The sequence below is a fragment of the Tenrec ecaudatus genome, chromosome 12, assembly GCF_050624435.1.
Source record: "Tenrec ecaudatus isolate mTenEca1 chromosome 12, mTenEca1.hap1, whole genome shotgun sequence".
NCBI classification, from domain to species: domain Eukaryota; kingdom Metazoa; phylum Chordata; class Mammalia; order Afrosoricida; family Tenrecidae; genus Tenrec; species Tenrec ecaudatus.
Genome location: NC_134541.1, coordinates 34,189,277 through 34,202,857, shown reverse-complemented (window position 1 = coordinate 34,202,857; position 13,581 = coordinate 34,189,277). Strand labels below are relative to the sequence as shown.

The window sequence follows — 13,581 nt, the reverse complement described above, 5'->3', positions numbered from 1 at the left end:
CATACTTCACAAAGATACAAGATTGCTTGGTCTTAAGAACCACCACTTCAGGGAGTTCACCCAACCTCCAGGGCTCCAGAAAGTCTGGGTGGAGTCCGTGAGAGTTTCAAGTTCTTTGTGCATTTTCCACCTATTGAGCAGGATTCTGCGCCTGAGTCGGGAATCAAAAGGTTCCTAGCGGCAGCCGGTCACCATGCAGTTCTGGTCTCCCGGCAAGGAGCCTGGGCGTGCAGGGATCAGCCACAGATCCCATGCCTTCTTCCTACTCTGGGCTGTCTTCCCCTGCTGCTGCCGGTGCACAGACACCGACTGTGCCCTGGATGGCAGCTTGCAAGCCCAGGCTCTAAGCAATGAGCTGCAGGCAGAGCGGGAGCCCTGATCAAGGCTAGTTAACTGAGATGTCCCCGGAAATCAAGACCCTAACCATCCAGGCGATGAGCCAATCCCAGGCGGTGTTTGGTTGTACATAAGCAGCCTCGGAAGCTACTCTTTTTTTTTCAATTCAACCTTCTGTAGGCATCCAACTAGTTGGCAACACTTAGAATAGTCAGTTCTCAACCTTACCTTTAATCAACATGGTGCTTCCGTGACCATGAGCCAAGCCTCAGTTCTCCACAAGCAGCAGACCCCTCTTACCCCTCTCCCTCCTGCCCCTTGTAACCCTGCATAAACTTTGGGCCCATACATTTGCCTTTTGTCATGTTATGTAAGCAAATCATGCAATATCTGTCCTTTTATGATCGACTTTTGGGATCTGCATAATGTCTTCACGCTCCACCCATAAGGTAGCACGTATGAAGACTTCGTTCTTACTGGCTGAGTAGTATTCCATTATAGGCACAAGCAGATGAACCACATTTTATTTAGCCATTTACTGCAGATCCACTGGTTCCACCCTTTTGGCAACTGTGTTGTGACTGGGGCTGCACTGAGCACTGCTGTACAGGTCTCTGCGTCTCCACTCCAGGACCTTTGGACACATACCCAGGACGGAATTGCCGGGTCCTGTGGTAATTCTCAGTGGAGGTATTTGAGGAACTTCCATAAGCTTTTCCAAAATGATTGTCCCAGTGTGCCTCCCCACCAGCACTGGGCAAGGTTTCCGAAGCCCCACATCCTCACCAAGGTCTCTGCTTTTGAAAGCTGAGCCATCCTCATGGAAAAGAATGGAATCTCAGCGTGGTTTGACTTGCATCTCTGGTAGTGTTTCACAAGCTTTTGATCTAGAGAGGAATTTTTTGTCACAAATATTGTCCTGGTTAACATTGCTTTTTGCACTGGGTCTTAGCAGCACATATACACAAAGTCAAGAAACTGTACAAACAAGAAATTGTGTGAAGTGTTTTCCTTTATGATTCTTTAAGCGATGTAACCTTCTCCAGAGATGGTCAGGCAGAATTAGGAGTTAGCAGGGCAGGTGGGCAAAGAGATACCCAGCACTGGTCAAAACACTTGAAGGGTGCTAAGAGCGGCCAGGGTCCCCCCACCCCTCCCCTTCAGTGGCCTTCAGGTCCAGGTGCAGAAGACTAGCGGTTACAGATAACACTGTTGCTTAGCTCTGGACCTGCAGACAACAAAGTTACAGTGGAAAACTCCCCAGCTACTCCCTGCCCCCAGTCCCGGGCTATAAAACTCTCCACCTCCCTTCCTGGTTGCGCGCGACTTCTCTGGCCCCCAGTTAGGGACCCCTGATCCTCGCCCAGGAGCTCCGAAATAAACCTTTGAAACCGTTTTCTGCCTTTGCTTGCTTTCTTTCCCTCTATCACCAAATCAATTTCACAGAGACCTGACTTTAAATCAAGAGCCCCCTATTGGAGTTCATTCTATTGAACTCTTCATTCATCTGAAAGGAATTTTGGCATTAGATGTGGATATGAAGTACCATATATACTCGAATATAAGCCGACCAGCGTATAAGCGGGGGTATCTAATTATGACCTGGGAAACCAGAAAAACTGATTGACTTGAGTATAAGCCTAGGGTGGGAAATGCAGGCTGTGAAATAACACAGAGACCAGAGGGGAGAGAAGGAGCGCAGCCACAGGCACATCCTTACCAGTTCAGCTGCCTGCTTAAGTGAATCACTACAGGTGCTTCTGTGAATTGGAGCCGTCCACGTCATAGGACGGCTCTGATTGGTTAGATGTGAGTAAGCAAACACTCAAAGCCCTGCAGTGTCAGCGGGGCTTTGAATGAACAGCTGAGGAATGGCAGTCACCTGCGAGATGTTACACCTCGCTGGAGTACCACTGACCTGTGTATAAGCCGAACCTCGGCTTGTACATGAGTATATACGGTAGTTCTTCATAAACATACGAGTTTTGGTTTTATTTGTTAATTTATCACCATTGTAGATTCATTTCCTACCCATCTCTGCGGGGTCGTGGTGGTTGACTCCTGGTCAGAATACTTTCTTTGACTGAATTCGGTCGACATTTCTTGGCTTGCCACACCTTTTGCTGGCTCTTGCTCCCTCTTCAGAGTGCACGGAGTGTGTGTGTGCACTGCGCAGTGACCTCGGCTGAGGGAGGTGAGAAGGAGCAAGTTTCTGTGTGACAGGAAGCCAGCCAGCTTCGTGACAAGAGCAGAGGTTTTACCCAGCAGGCACTGGGGTGATCCTGAGAACAGGAAGAGAAAATCCAAAGTGTCTATGTGTGTGTGCTTGCATGCATGCCTGCGTGCGTGTGTGTGCCTGCGTGCGTGTGCATGCATGCGTGTGTGCGTGTGTGCGTGCGTGTGTGCATGTGCGTGTGTGTGCACGTGCGGGTACGTGAGCTCCGGGGAGGATGGAGGAAGAGATGATCTGCTAAGATTAGCGAACTGTTATCTGTTCTCAGAAAAGAAAGAGGGAAAGAAAGATGAAAAAGGTCTGCGAGTAAAGAACATTCTGTAATTTGGATTCTCATCTGGAAGCATGTAATCTCTTGTTATTTAAAGATTGTGGAAATTTCATCTGACTGCTTTAGGACTCAGTGAGATGCGGTGGATTGGTGACAGTCCTGAGAACGAGTCTGATTTGCCCCAAATCACACAGCAACTCGGTGCAGATCTGAGGCTGGAACCTAGGATTAGCTCCCTCCCTTCTTGGTAGCCCCAGAAGTCAGACACACACCCAGGTCGCCAGACTCTGGTGGCTTTCAAGAACCACTGTCGGCACTGCCTCTCAGATGGCCCTCACAGTCCCTGAGGGCACAGTCCTGAGAGGCCTGGTGTCAGGTCCTGAGAGGGGCAGGGTAGGGAGGGTTTAAGGGCGCCCTCCTGGCACTGGGCCCCTCAGTGCACAGTCGGGGAGGAGCAGCCTTCTTCATCTCTGGAGGTTCCCTGCACAGCGTGGCTCCTTCAGAGACAGACAGCAGCCCCCAGGGGCGGGTGGGAGTCCAGCTAGAGAGGCTTGGGGTGACTCTCCTGGGTCCAAGGCTCAGAGAGACACATGGTGGCCCCACTCCAGGGGAGGGAGCAGAAGCTCCTTCAGAGCTCCCAGCTGGGATGGCCCTGGGTGTTGAGTCTTGAATCAAAAACTGCTCCTGAGGCTGCATCCCCCAACCCTGGCTCCAGGGCCCCCAGGCCAGGCCCAAGAGGTCCCAGGCCCTGATGTCCACAAACTGGGGAGCATGGTGGTAAAAGGATTTCCCTCTACTTTGAACCCCTGGGTGTCTCTCCTCTCCCTGTCCCTGACTGGGAGAGATAGTGCACACGTGAGTCCCCAGACTTCTGAATCACTGCTGATGACTTGGGAGCTGGCAGTCTTGGTCTCTGGGGAAGCACAAGGCAGCGGGGGCGGGGTATTGGCTGCCTCTGTGGGAGCATCTGTGCACATAAATAAGCAGGTAGCCAAGGCACCCCAGTAGAGCTGGCTGAGCAGCACCGAATCAGGATGTTCAAAGTCACGCTCCTTGCTTGCTTCCTGGGCCTGCTGGCCCTCACCTCAGCGTGCTATTTCACGAACTGCGTAAAAGACAAGAGGTCCACTGTGGACAAGGACCTGAGACAGGTGCAGTCCACGAGGACCTTCCTGAGGCTGCTCCAGTGTGTGGTGCCCCATGCTGGCACCACCCCGGGTGTCCTGGGAGCAGCAGGCTTTAGGGGAAATGCTGGGAAGGAGGGGGAGACTTGGCATGGCTTGGCAGAGAAACCAATAGGGTGGGTCAGGGGTCCGGCCTGCTGGCAGGCTGGGAGGAGCTAAGGGGTTCCAGGTCCTGTGCCATCCAGCGAGGGAATGCAGGAAGCTGAGAGACAGTTTCAAGGTGAGAGGGTTTGGGCCCCGGTCAGGGAGAACTGAGTGGCCAGGCTCCTCTGTGCCATGGGGGACCCTCAGTGAGGCTCACTGGAGGCCTCCAGGCTCAGTCCTGACCCCCAATTCAGGCTGCCCAGGAGTGCCAGACTCTGCTAGCCACAGGCCCCCCAGCAACCCACAGGAAAGCTGCTCTGGACACTCCGGAGTGGAGGGCCACTGGAGCATACTGGCAGGAAGTTCTGCCAGACACCAGCCCACTTCTCTCCTGCTGCACCTCCAGCCCCTGCTCCTGAAGTTCACCTTTGCCTGGGCCACAGGCAGCCAAATTGCAGCCTGTTCAACACCCTGACGTGGGCAGGTGGGCAGCCCCAACAGGTCACCCTCTCCTCTGCTTGGCTCTCTTGAAAGTCCAGGCCCTGCCTAGGGCTCAGGTCTGCCACCCTCTTTGTTAGCCCACAGGAGGGTGAGCAGGGACAGGTAAGGGCCAATCAAGAGAAGAGACGGGAACTGGGAGAAGGCAGGGTGTGTTCAGGAGGGTGAGCTGTGCAGACAGGGTAGGGACCGACCTGCAGAGACAGGGCAGGGGGAGGAGCGTCTGGTAAGAGGATAGTGGGCTGAGAGAGGTCCCACCACTAATGGATCAGAGCTGCAGAGGGAAATGTCCCCCTATGGTGACCCCTGGGCAACCCCCCCTCTGATTAAGAGTGAGTCTGGGGAGGTCTGTCACAGAGCTGCCCCTCAGTTACCTGCTTCTGAACAGGTGACTGGGGTAGGGGACATTTCACTCCCATCCCAGGACCCAATTTGAGACTGAAACAGAGCCTGGGGGACTGCGAATCTCTGCCCCTCATAGTCTGTGCACACACTCACCCCTACTAAGTCAGGGCTCAAGGAGCCTGGGCCCTCCTCATCCACTGCCTCTCTGTTCCCCACCCCCTACTTGCCCCTGCAGTGCCTGCTCTGTGGCCCTGGGGACAAGGGGCGCTGCTTTGGGCCCAACATCTGCTGCGGGTATGACCTGGGCAGCTTTGTGCGCTGCCAGGAGGAGAACTACCTGCGGTCACCCTGCCAGTCTGGCCAGAAGCCCTGCGGGAACGGGGGTCGCTGCGCTGCCACTGGCCTCTGCTGCAACACTAGTGAGTTGGTGCCAAGGGTAGCCAAGGCCTGGGGGAGACCCTCTGGCATGGACAGGGGCGTCCTGGTTCCCGGGTGGTCCTGGGTCCCGGGTGGGGAGTCTTAGTGGGGCACTTGAGGGCTCTAGGCCCTGCAGGCCAGTGGCTCACCCAGTCCTCCCGCAGAGAGCTGTGTGTCCGACTACAAGTGCCTCAAGGCCAAGGACAGAAAGCGCTGAGCCTGCTCCAGCGACCTGAGCTACTTGAGGCGGCCTAGACCTCACTGCCCTAGCTGGTGTAGCTGCCCGTGGGGACCTGAGGAGCTCATATAGGTCTACTGCACCCCAGCGGGCACCCCACTGCCCTGCGCCGCCCACCGCACCCAACCAGTAAACCTTTTAAAACTGTTTCTGCCTGTGGTCCCATCTGTCTCTGCCGGGTGGATAAGGGGATGAGTGACATGCAGAAGCCACTGCCTGACCTGAAGCCTGGCCAATCCAGCCCAGGCAAGAGCCCCTTCCTGGAGCCACCTGGCCCAGGTGCAGAGTTCCCCCTCTGAGGAAGCTGGGGCTCTGGGGGTGGGAAGGGGAGGGTCTGAGGGCCAGCGTGAGTCTGGGGAAGAAGTGCATTGGGGGATTCTCTGGCTTAGGAGTGGAAGCAAAGGCAGTGATGGGGTTGACTTTGGGTCATAAGAAAGCAAATGACAATCAGAGATGGCAGAGCCAGGTGGTGGGGGTGGGGGAACGGAGAGAGGTGTGAGAGAGGGCAAGAAACCAAAAGCCACCCAAACTGGGGCCTTCTGGAAGGCTGGTGCAACCGGATCTAGGGTCGTATTGCTTTGGACACATTGTCGATGCTTGGTTGGTTGGTTGGTTGGTTGGTTGGTTGGTTGGTTGGTTGGTTGGTTGGTTGAAACTATTTATGTGTGAAGGATTGAATGAATGTTTAGCATCTTGATTTTCATTTAATTGGGGTGTATTTAAAATATTTGAATCTGGAAGCACACTTGGTTCTGATTGTTTGGGGTGCCCAGAGCTCATTGGTCTAATTGTGATATTCAAATGGACAGCATGCACACATGTTCTGCTTATATTCAGAATGAAGAGATTGGAAAGGGGGAGATTTTTTTTCGTAATTATTTATTCTGAAAGGATTGAGTTTGGTTTCAGGAAATGTCAACTGTGGTGAACTGAGGGATGGGATGAGAGTTTCACGCAGCTAAATCATCCATACTCATCAATGCGGGTCTGGAAAGCTGACTAGGGTGGGGGAAAACCCTCCCAGGTATGAGATATAAATACGTCTTCATATACATTCTTCTCATGACTGAACACAGTCCCTCCAATAACCCTCCATAAAAGAACTGTCATAAAGGAGCTACCATATATAACAAATCATTTCTGTGTCTGGCTACTTCACGATGCCTAAAGGTTTACTGTAGATAAAACAAATCAGGTTCTACAGCCAACACCCTGCAAAATGTAGCAAACTCTGTGTTGACTTCTCTTGCTGATACTGATCAGAGATCGCTAACCCTGGGCAGGGTTCAGAGGTGTTTGAGGTGAACTAGCACTAGGTCACGACTATGACCCACGTCATTGTTTATTATGTTACTTACTCGCTTATGATATTACCCATTGACTATATGTTAGTTGTGCAATGTGCATGCCTTATGAAAGATCTGTAAACTCCATTAGATATCCCCATTGGAAAATACATTGACTCAGTCCTGACATGGGATGGGGGGCCCCTGTGCCCCGCTGTCATTAATCTTTTCCACAATCACAAATTCACTATGGAGGCCCCTTTTGAGTGTTGGGGCTCCCTCACCCCGGCAGTCAATTATCTCCAAATTGATTGATAAATTTAACACAAGTCCAATAAAAATCTCAAACAAATTTTAATTTTTGTTAATAATCATTACATTGGTTTAAAAAAACTATGTGGAATGGCAAAGAAATTAGAAGAGTAAAAGTTATATCAAGAAAAAATGACATTAAAGGGCTCTCACTACTTGATTTCCAGACTTAGTATAAAACTACCCAAGGCAGTGTGGTCTTACAGAGAGATGAGCGCTATAGATCGATGGGACAGAGTAGAGTCCAGAAATATACCCATCCATCCAGGTAAGGCCAAATTGTCTCTGACAAAGTTACAGAGACAATTGAATGACAAAAGGGGGTTTATTTTAACAAATAGTGTTGGAACAACTAGATATAAAGATACAAAATAAATCATTCTCTATTCTTAATTACAAACCAGGTGTGACCAACAAAACAATTTTTTAAAGAACTGAGAGTACAAATTGAATTGCAGATTTCAAAATGGATCATAAACTTAAAAGAAGAAATTTTTTAAAAAACAAATTAAAAAATTTAAAAAGTAGAAAATTTTTTGTGACTTTCAGTTGTTCAAAGATTTCTTAGTTCTGACATGAAAAGCAACAGACATAAAGGCAAAAAAACCCCATAATATAGGAATTCATCAAAATTAAGATATTCTACTCTTCAAGAGAAATTCTAAATGGAATGAAAAGGCAAGGCAGGGCTGGGAGAAAAGATTTACAAATCACATTTGATGAAGGACTCTCAAAACTCAAAACAAAACAACTCAAGTTTAAAATGGAAAAAAGATTTACACTGAGTTAGTTAGTTTATTGTGCCAACCTGGCTGATAAACACATGTGGGGTTAGTTGAAGGGCGGAGGCATAAATGGCCCGTGAGCCTCGCCTTTTGAGCTTGCTCTTGCTTTGTGATGGTCGGACCAGGTGCAGCTGCCTTAGCCAGTTTCCTGCTTTAGCTGGCAAGGCTCACTTCCTTCAAGACATCCCTGAGGAGAAGACACATGGACCTACCCCGGTGCAGCCCTGGGTACTGGAACAGCCATGTAGAGACCTCTGCCAGCACTGAGATGCTTACACGTTCGCTGACTTGGCTTTTCTCTTACAGTTGCCATCATTGTGTCTGTTTTGTGAGATGGAGGAGGACTTTGTGAATTGGTGTCGGACATATGGGTTAATGTTGGACTTGTGGGCTTGGGCAGCACTGGGTTGGGATGTTTTCTTGATGTGCATGTAACCTTCATAAAACCTCTCTTATGCATGAGTTTCTGTGGATATGTTTCTCTGAAGTACCCAGACTAACACATAAACAGATACTTTATTAAGTACGTGGATGACAGATAAGTACATAAAAAGATATTGACATCATTTATCATTAAGGGAATGGAAATTATTAAAGACCTCTCTGCTTGTTTCTATTAGAACGGCTTTGTAAAAAGCTGACACTGCCACACGCAGAAGAGAATACAGGGCAAATGGGATGCCCATGTATGATGGAGATGCTTCAAAACCTTTCAGCCACTGGGAAACTGACCGGTAGTTTCTCATCAACTTGGGAACGAAGACCTGCCTGACCCAAGCCCTGGTGTTTTCGCTACCTCAGATACAGGCCAAGGCTTGACACTAAGTAAGGATGAGCAAAGAAGGGTGGGTGCATGGGTGCAGACAAGGAATCTTTACTAGACCATGTGCTGCAAGAACGAGCAAAATCATTTGGAAGAAGTCTAGTTAGAATGCTCCTTAGACGGCAAGCCTTCATCTCATGGACATTGGACATGTCATCAGGGGGAAGGAGTCCCTGGAGGAGGATGCTGGGCCAAGGTGGACTCGGTGAAAAAGAGGCAGCTTCTCAATGGGATGAGCTGCAACCATGCAGCAAGGACAGTGGGGAGGAGGTTACGCAGGAGCAGACTGGATTTCTCTGTGTGGTCCAGATGGTCATGGTGAGGGGGGACGCGTGGGCACCAGCAACCCCACAGAAACAGAAATTTGTATGTATTTTCAAGATGACATGAAATTAGTACACATTTGACCCAGCAATCACATTCATAGATATTTTATCAAATAAAATATATACCTAATGTTCATATGAAAAGCTGCATGAGAATTCTTCTAGTAGATCTACTAATAATCACAAAAATGATAAACAACCCTGTCCCCATTTACGTCCAAAGAGACTAAGGCATAGAAAACTTTGGGGCCCCAACAGTTCTCCAGATTCCCAGTCCAATGTCTGGCATGGGGTGGGAGACTGACAGGAAGAGAGAAAGAGAGGAAGGCTCACAGAGGGGAAAGCAGGGTGGTGGACAGGCATGACCATCCTAGACTGAGGATGGGACGGGACCATGATCACCTGACTGTGCAGAAGACACTGAGGGCAATGGGGTTCTTAAGTGTGTCCTGGGAAGGGTGGGGCCGGTACCACATGCTGATGCTGTGACTGAGCCTGAGTGCTGACACCAGCCCTGGCCATGGGGTCCAATGTAATCAAGCCTTTGGCTTCTTTCCAACTCCCTTCACTCAGGGCTGGTCTTGTTCCAGCCTACAGTGACCTGAGGGACCACCCAAGAGCACTGCCATGGGCTGGAGAGGAGCAAAGGGCAGCCCCACAGAGCCGGACATCAGCTTGTCCTGGAGGACAGCCAGGACTGACTGAGACTCAGCTGTTCTAGTCTCAAGTCTCTGCCTGAGGAAAGGGCCAGTGTGGGGGTCAGGGCTGCAGCTTCAGCTCCTCAAAGTCTCTGCAGCTTCTGAGGACCCTGGAGGAGCGACAGCTTCTTGTGGCTCCAGGAAATGCCAAGGGGAGGATGCAGAGAAGAGAGGGGCAGAGAGGGAGAAGGTTGGGGGGTAACAGAGGGGAGGGGAGCATGAAGGTCATGGGAGGGACATAGAGGGACAAGGGGAGAAGCCAGAAACTAGAAGGGGCAGGAGAAAGAGAGGGCAGTGGGGGCAATGGGGATTATGGGTAGTGGGATGAGGGGACAAAGAAGGATACAAAGGCAGAGAGAGGACACAGAGACCCAGAGGGGACCAAGTGTTAGTGGTTATCTTTGCTGTGATGCTGTGTGTGTCAGAGGACAGAAAGTTCCATTTGGGCACTAGCGAGTGTGTGTGTGTGTGTGTGTGTGTGTGTGTGTGTGTGTGTGTGTGTGAGCTAGGTCCGTGTTCTGGGGGTCTGTATCCTGCCTGTGCTCAGGGGTCACTGGGAATGTCCCTGCTGAGGATGTTGTCAGTGTTGTCTCTGTCCGGGCTGAGTGGGTGTGGTTGTGTGTGGATAGATCTGCATCTAAGTGTCCACAGTGGGCTCTGCCTCCCACCCTGGCTGAGGGGCCCCATGTGGGTACTTTCCTTTCTCCCAGACAGACATCGGTGCTTCCTGGGGGATCCCAATCTCTCTGCCCCCTCCTCACACTCCCCAGCACAGCCTTGTGGTAAACAGACAGTGGGCTGGGAATCTGGATACCTGATGGGGCTCCAGAAGCTTCCCGTGTCTGAGTCTCCTAGATGTACACGGGCAGGAATTCCTGGTCCCCCTGGCTCATTGGTCAAGGACAACTGTCACCATCTGCTTCTCCAGGCCATTCCAGGTTCTTGTCCTCCTTCCTTCCCTCCTTCCCTCTTCGCCTTGTCCTTCCTCCTCTCTGTCCTTCCTCCTAAGAGTCTAAGGTGTCTCTCCTTCTGTCCTGCTGTGATCTCTAAGCCCTGCCTCTCCCTCTCTGCCCATGGAGGCAGGTGCGGGGGGGGGGGGGCTGGGAGAGGGAGGAAGCCCAGACCCAGTGTGGGCCCAACAGCTGCCTCCCCCTGCTTCCCTCTGGGGCGCCCAGCTCAGGTGGCTTTTGGTCTCTTGCCCTCTCTCTGTCCCCCTCCACCCCCAGTGGCCCTGCCATCTCTGCTCCTCACTTGCTGTCTTATGACTAGAAGCCAGGCCCCTCCCTGCCTTTGCTTCCACTCCTCTGCCAGAGTCCCCCAACCCACCCCTTCACCTCTGACCCTCCCCTCCCCGCCCCCACCAGGGTTGCAGGGTCTCCCAAGGGTGAGAGCCCTTTACTGGATCCTGATCTCATCAGGACACGCCTTTTCCTTAGGCTGTAGTAGTTAGCCCCCCACTAGTGTGCCACACACCCTCATACCTCCTACCTCCCCACCCACACCCCACACCCCCAACAGACTCTAGCAGACACGGGGCATGTACAGCGGTTTATTAGTGGGGCATGGTAGCAGGCAGGCAGGGTGGCGTTCAGCATTCAGTAGACCCCTGGTTTGGGCTCCTCAGGTTCGGGTCCCGCCGCCAGCTGCACCAGCCTCAGCAGCGAGTCCAGCTGAGTCTCGTTGTTCAGGTTGCTGGCGCGGACTTGACGGCGACTGCCCGCTGCTTCCAGGCACTCAGGCTTGGCCATGCAGCCCTCTGCAGGGAGCACTGCCTGAGACCGCGCCCCGTCGGGCCCGGGGCCCTGGGGGGGGGGGACTCGGCCCAAGCCTGGCTCCCCCACCCCCGACCCCCATCTGCCCTGCTCGGACTCAGACCCAGAACTGCTCCCCCGCCCAGGGGCCCCTGGGGCCCAGACTTGGCCCTGGAGGACTCACCTGGGCTGCAGCAGAGGCTGGCGGCAGCACAGCGACCCCCGTTCCCGCAGGGCTTCTGGCCAGACTGGCAGGGCGACAGCAGGTAGTTCTCCTCCTGGCAGCGCAGCGCCTCGACCGTGCCCATGAAGCAGCCCAGCTCGTCCCCGCAGCAGATGCTGGGCCCGAAGCAGCGGCCCTTGCCGCCTGGGCCGCAGGGGAGGCACTGTGGGGACAGTGGGTGAGCAGGGCAGAGAGTCTCCCACTGCCCCTCTGTACTGGGGGGAGGGCGTGGGCAGTTATGGGGCCAAGCTTCTGGGTGCCCAGGGAGGCACTGGAACCTCAAAATCGCACAGGGAATGTCGCCCACTGCTCCGCAAGCAGGTGCCTGAGGGGCAGCTCCGTGACAGCCCTCCCTGAGCTCACTCTCAATGGGGATACTCCAGGGGGATATTTCCTCTGCAGCCCTGAAACCTCAGCGGTCAGACCCCTCTTTCACCTGCCCACCACCCTCCCTCTTACCAGATGCTCCTCCCCCTGCCCTTTCTCTGCAGGTAGGTCCCTACCCTGTCTGCACAGCTCACCCTCCTGAACACACCCTGCCTTCTCCCAGCTCCCGTCTCTTCTCTTGATTGGCCCTTGCCTGTCCCTGCTCACCCTCCTGTGGGCTAACAGAGAAGGTGGCAGACCTGAGCCCTAGGCCGTGTCTGGGCTTTGAAGAGAGCCAAGAGAGGAGAGGGTGACCTGTTGGGGCTGCCCACCTGCCCATGTCAGGGTGCTGAACAGGCTGCAATTGGGCCGCCTGTGACCCAGGCAAAGGTGAACTTCAGGAGCAGGGGCTGGAGGTTCAGCAGGAGAGATGTGGGCTGGTGTCTGGCAGAACTTCCTGCCAGTGTGCCCAGTGGACCTCCACTCAGGATGGTCCAGAGCATCTCTCATGTGGGGCCTCGGGCTTTTGGCCAAGAAAGCTGTGGCTCAGGGACAGCCTGATTTGGGGCTCAGGACTGAGCCTGGATGAGTCCAGCGAGCATTGCTGAAGGGCCCCCATGGCACAGTCCCAGGAGCCTGACTGCTCGGTTCTCCCAGACACAGAAAAGTGTCTCTCAGCTTCCTGCATCCCCTCTCTGGATGGCACAAGACCTGCAACCGCTTAGCTCCTCCCAGCCCGCCACCTGGCTGGTCCCCTGACCTACCTTACTGGTTTCTCTGTCCGGCCATGCCAAGCCTCCCTGCTCCTGTCCAACACTTCCCCTGAGCCTGCCTGCACCTAGGATGCCCGCTTACTACCTGCCCTGGGCACCACACATTGGGGCAGCTTCAGAAAGGACCGGGGACACTGTACCTGTCTCAGCTCCATGTCCATGATGGCTCTCTTGCCGCCCCTTGGGCAGTTCGTGAAATAGCAGGCAGAGGTGAGGGCCAGCAGGCCGAGGAAGCAGGCGGACAGCACGCAGTTGGACATCCTGGCGTGGTGCTGCTCAGGGCTCTGCGGCGCTGCCTTGGCTAGCTGCCTATTTATATCCACAGGTGGCCCCTCAGAGGCAGCCAGCCCCCCCTCACGGCTCCCCAGGAGCCCAGACCGACCTCCAAATCCCAAGCCATCAGCGGTGATTCAGGCGTCTGGGGACGCACGTGGGCCTGTCTGTGCCAGGCTGAGGGGAGGCGGTGTGCGGGCCTCCAGGCTGTCACTCTCAGTGGAGTCACCGAAACTGAAGTGTGCCTATGGCTTTTCAGACTCAGGAGAGGGTCAGTCAGGACACCCCTAAAATGCCTTGAAAGGTTTCTGAATGCCCAGCTAAGGCTGAAGCATGCGTCCTGCCACCCCACCCTAGCT

At 53.4% G+C, this 13,581-nt stretch overlaps 2 protein-coding genes across 2 annotated transcripts; one reads left to right on the top strand and one right to left on the bottom strand.

Annotated features, from left to right (window-relative positions):
* Positions 1 to 3,874: 3,874 nt before the first annotated feature.
* LOC142422628 (vasopressin-neurophysin 2-copeptin-like) lies at positions 3,875 to 5,585 on the top strand. The gene is made up of 3 exons (XM_075527968.1): positions 3,875 to 3,991; positions 5,187 to 5,370; positions 5,533 to 5,585. Exons 1-3 carry the CDS (start codon positions 3,875 to 3,877, stop codon positions 5,583 to 5,585), a joined length of 354 nt encoding a protein of 117 aa, XP_075384083.1.
* A 5,846-nt stretch (positions 5,586 to 11,431) lies between these two features.
* Positions 11,432 to 13,209, bottom strand: LOC142422428 (neurophysin 2-like). Its single transcript, XM_075527814.1, has 3 exons — positions 13,090 to 13,209; positions 11,772 to 11,973; positions 11,432 to 11,592 (listed from the first exon to the last, which is right to left on the bottom strand). The coding sequence occupies exons 1-3, from the start codon at positions 13,207 to 13,209 to the stop codon at positions 11,432 to 11,434; spliced, it is 483 nt and encodes a 160-aa protein (XP_075383929.1).
* Between the last annotated feature and the right edge of the window lie 372 nt (positions 13,210 to 13,581).

Coding starts and splice junctions, on each gene's coding strand:
- LOC142422628 (XM_075527968.1), top strand. CDS start 3,875: ATGTTCAAAGTCACGCTCCTTGCTTGCTTCCTGGGCCTGCTGGCCCTC. Junction 3,992..5,186: donor TGGACAAGGACCTGAGACAG/GTGCAGTCCACG, acceptor TTGCCCCTGCAG/TGCCTGCTCTGTGGCCCTGG. Junction 5,371..5,532: donor TGGCCTCTGCTGCAACACTA/GTGAGTTGGTGC, acceptor GTCCTCCCGCAG/AGAGCTGTGTGTCCGACTAC.
- LOC142422428 (XM_075527814.1), bottom strand. CDS start 13,209: ATGTCCAACTGCGTGCTGTCCGCCTGCTTCCTCGGCCTGCTGGCCCTC. Junction 11,974..13,089: donor TGGACATGGAGCTGAGACAG/GTACAGTGTCCC, acceptor CTGTCCCCACAG/TGCCTCCCCTGCGGCCCAGG. Junction 11,593..11,771: donor CAGCCTCTGCTGCAGCCCAG/GTGAGTCCTCCA, acceptor TGCTCCCTGCAG/AGGGCTGCATGGCCAAGCCT.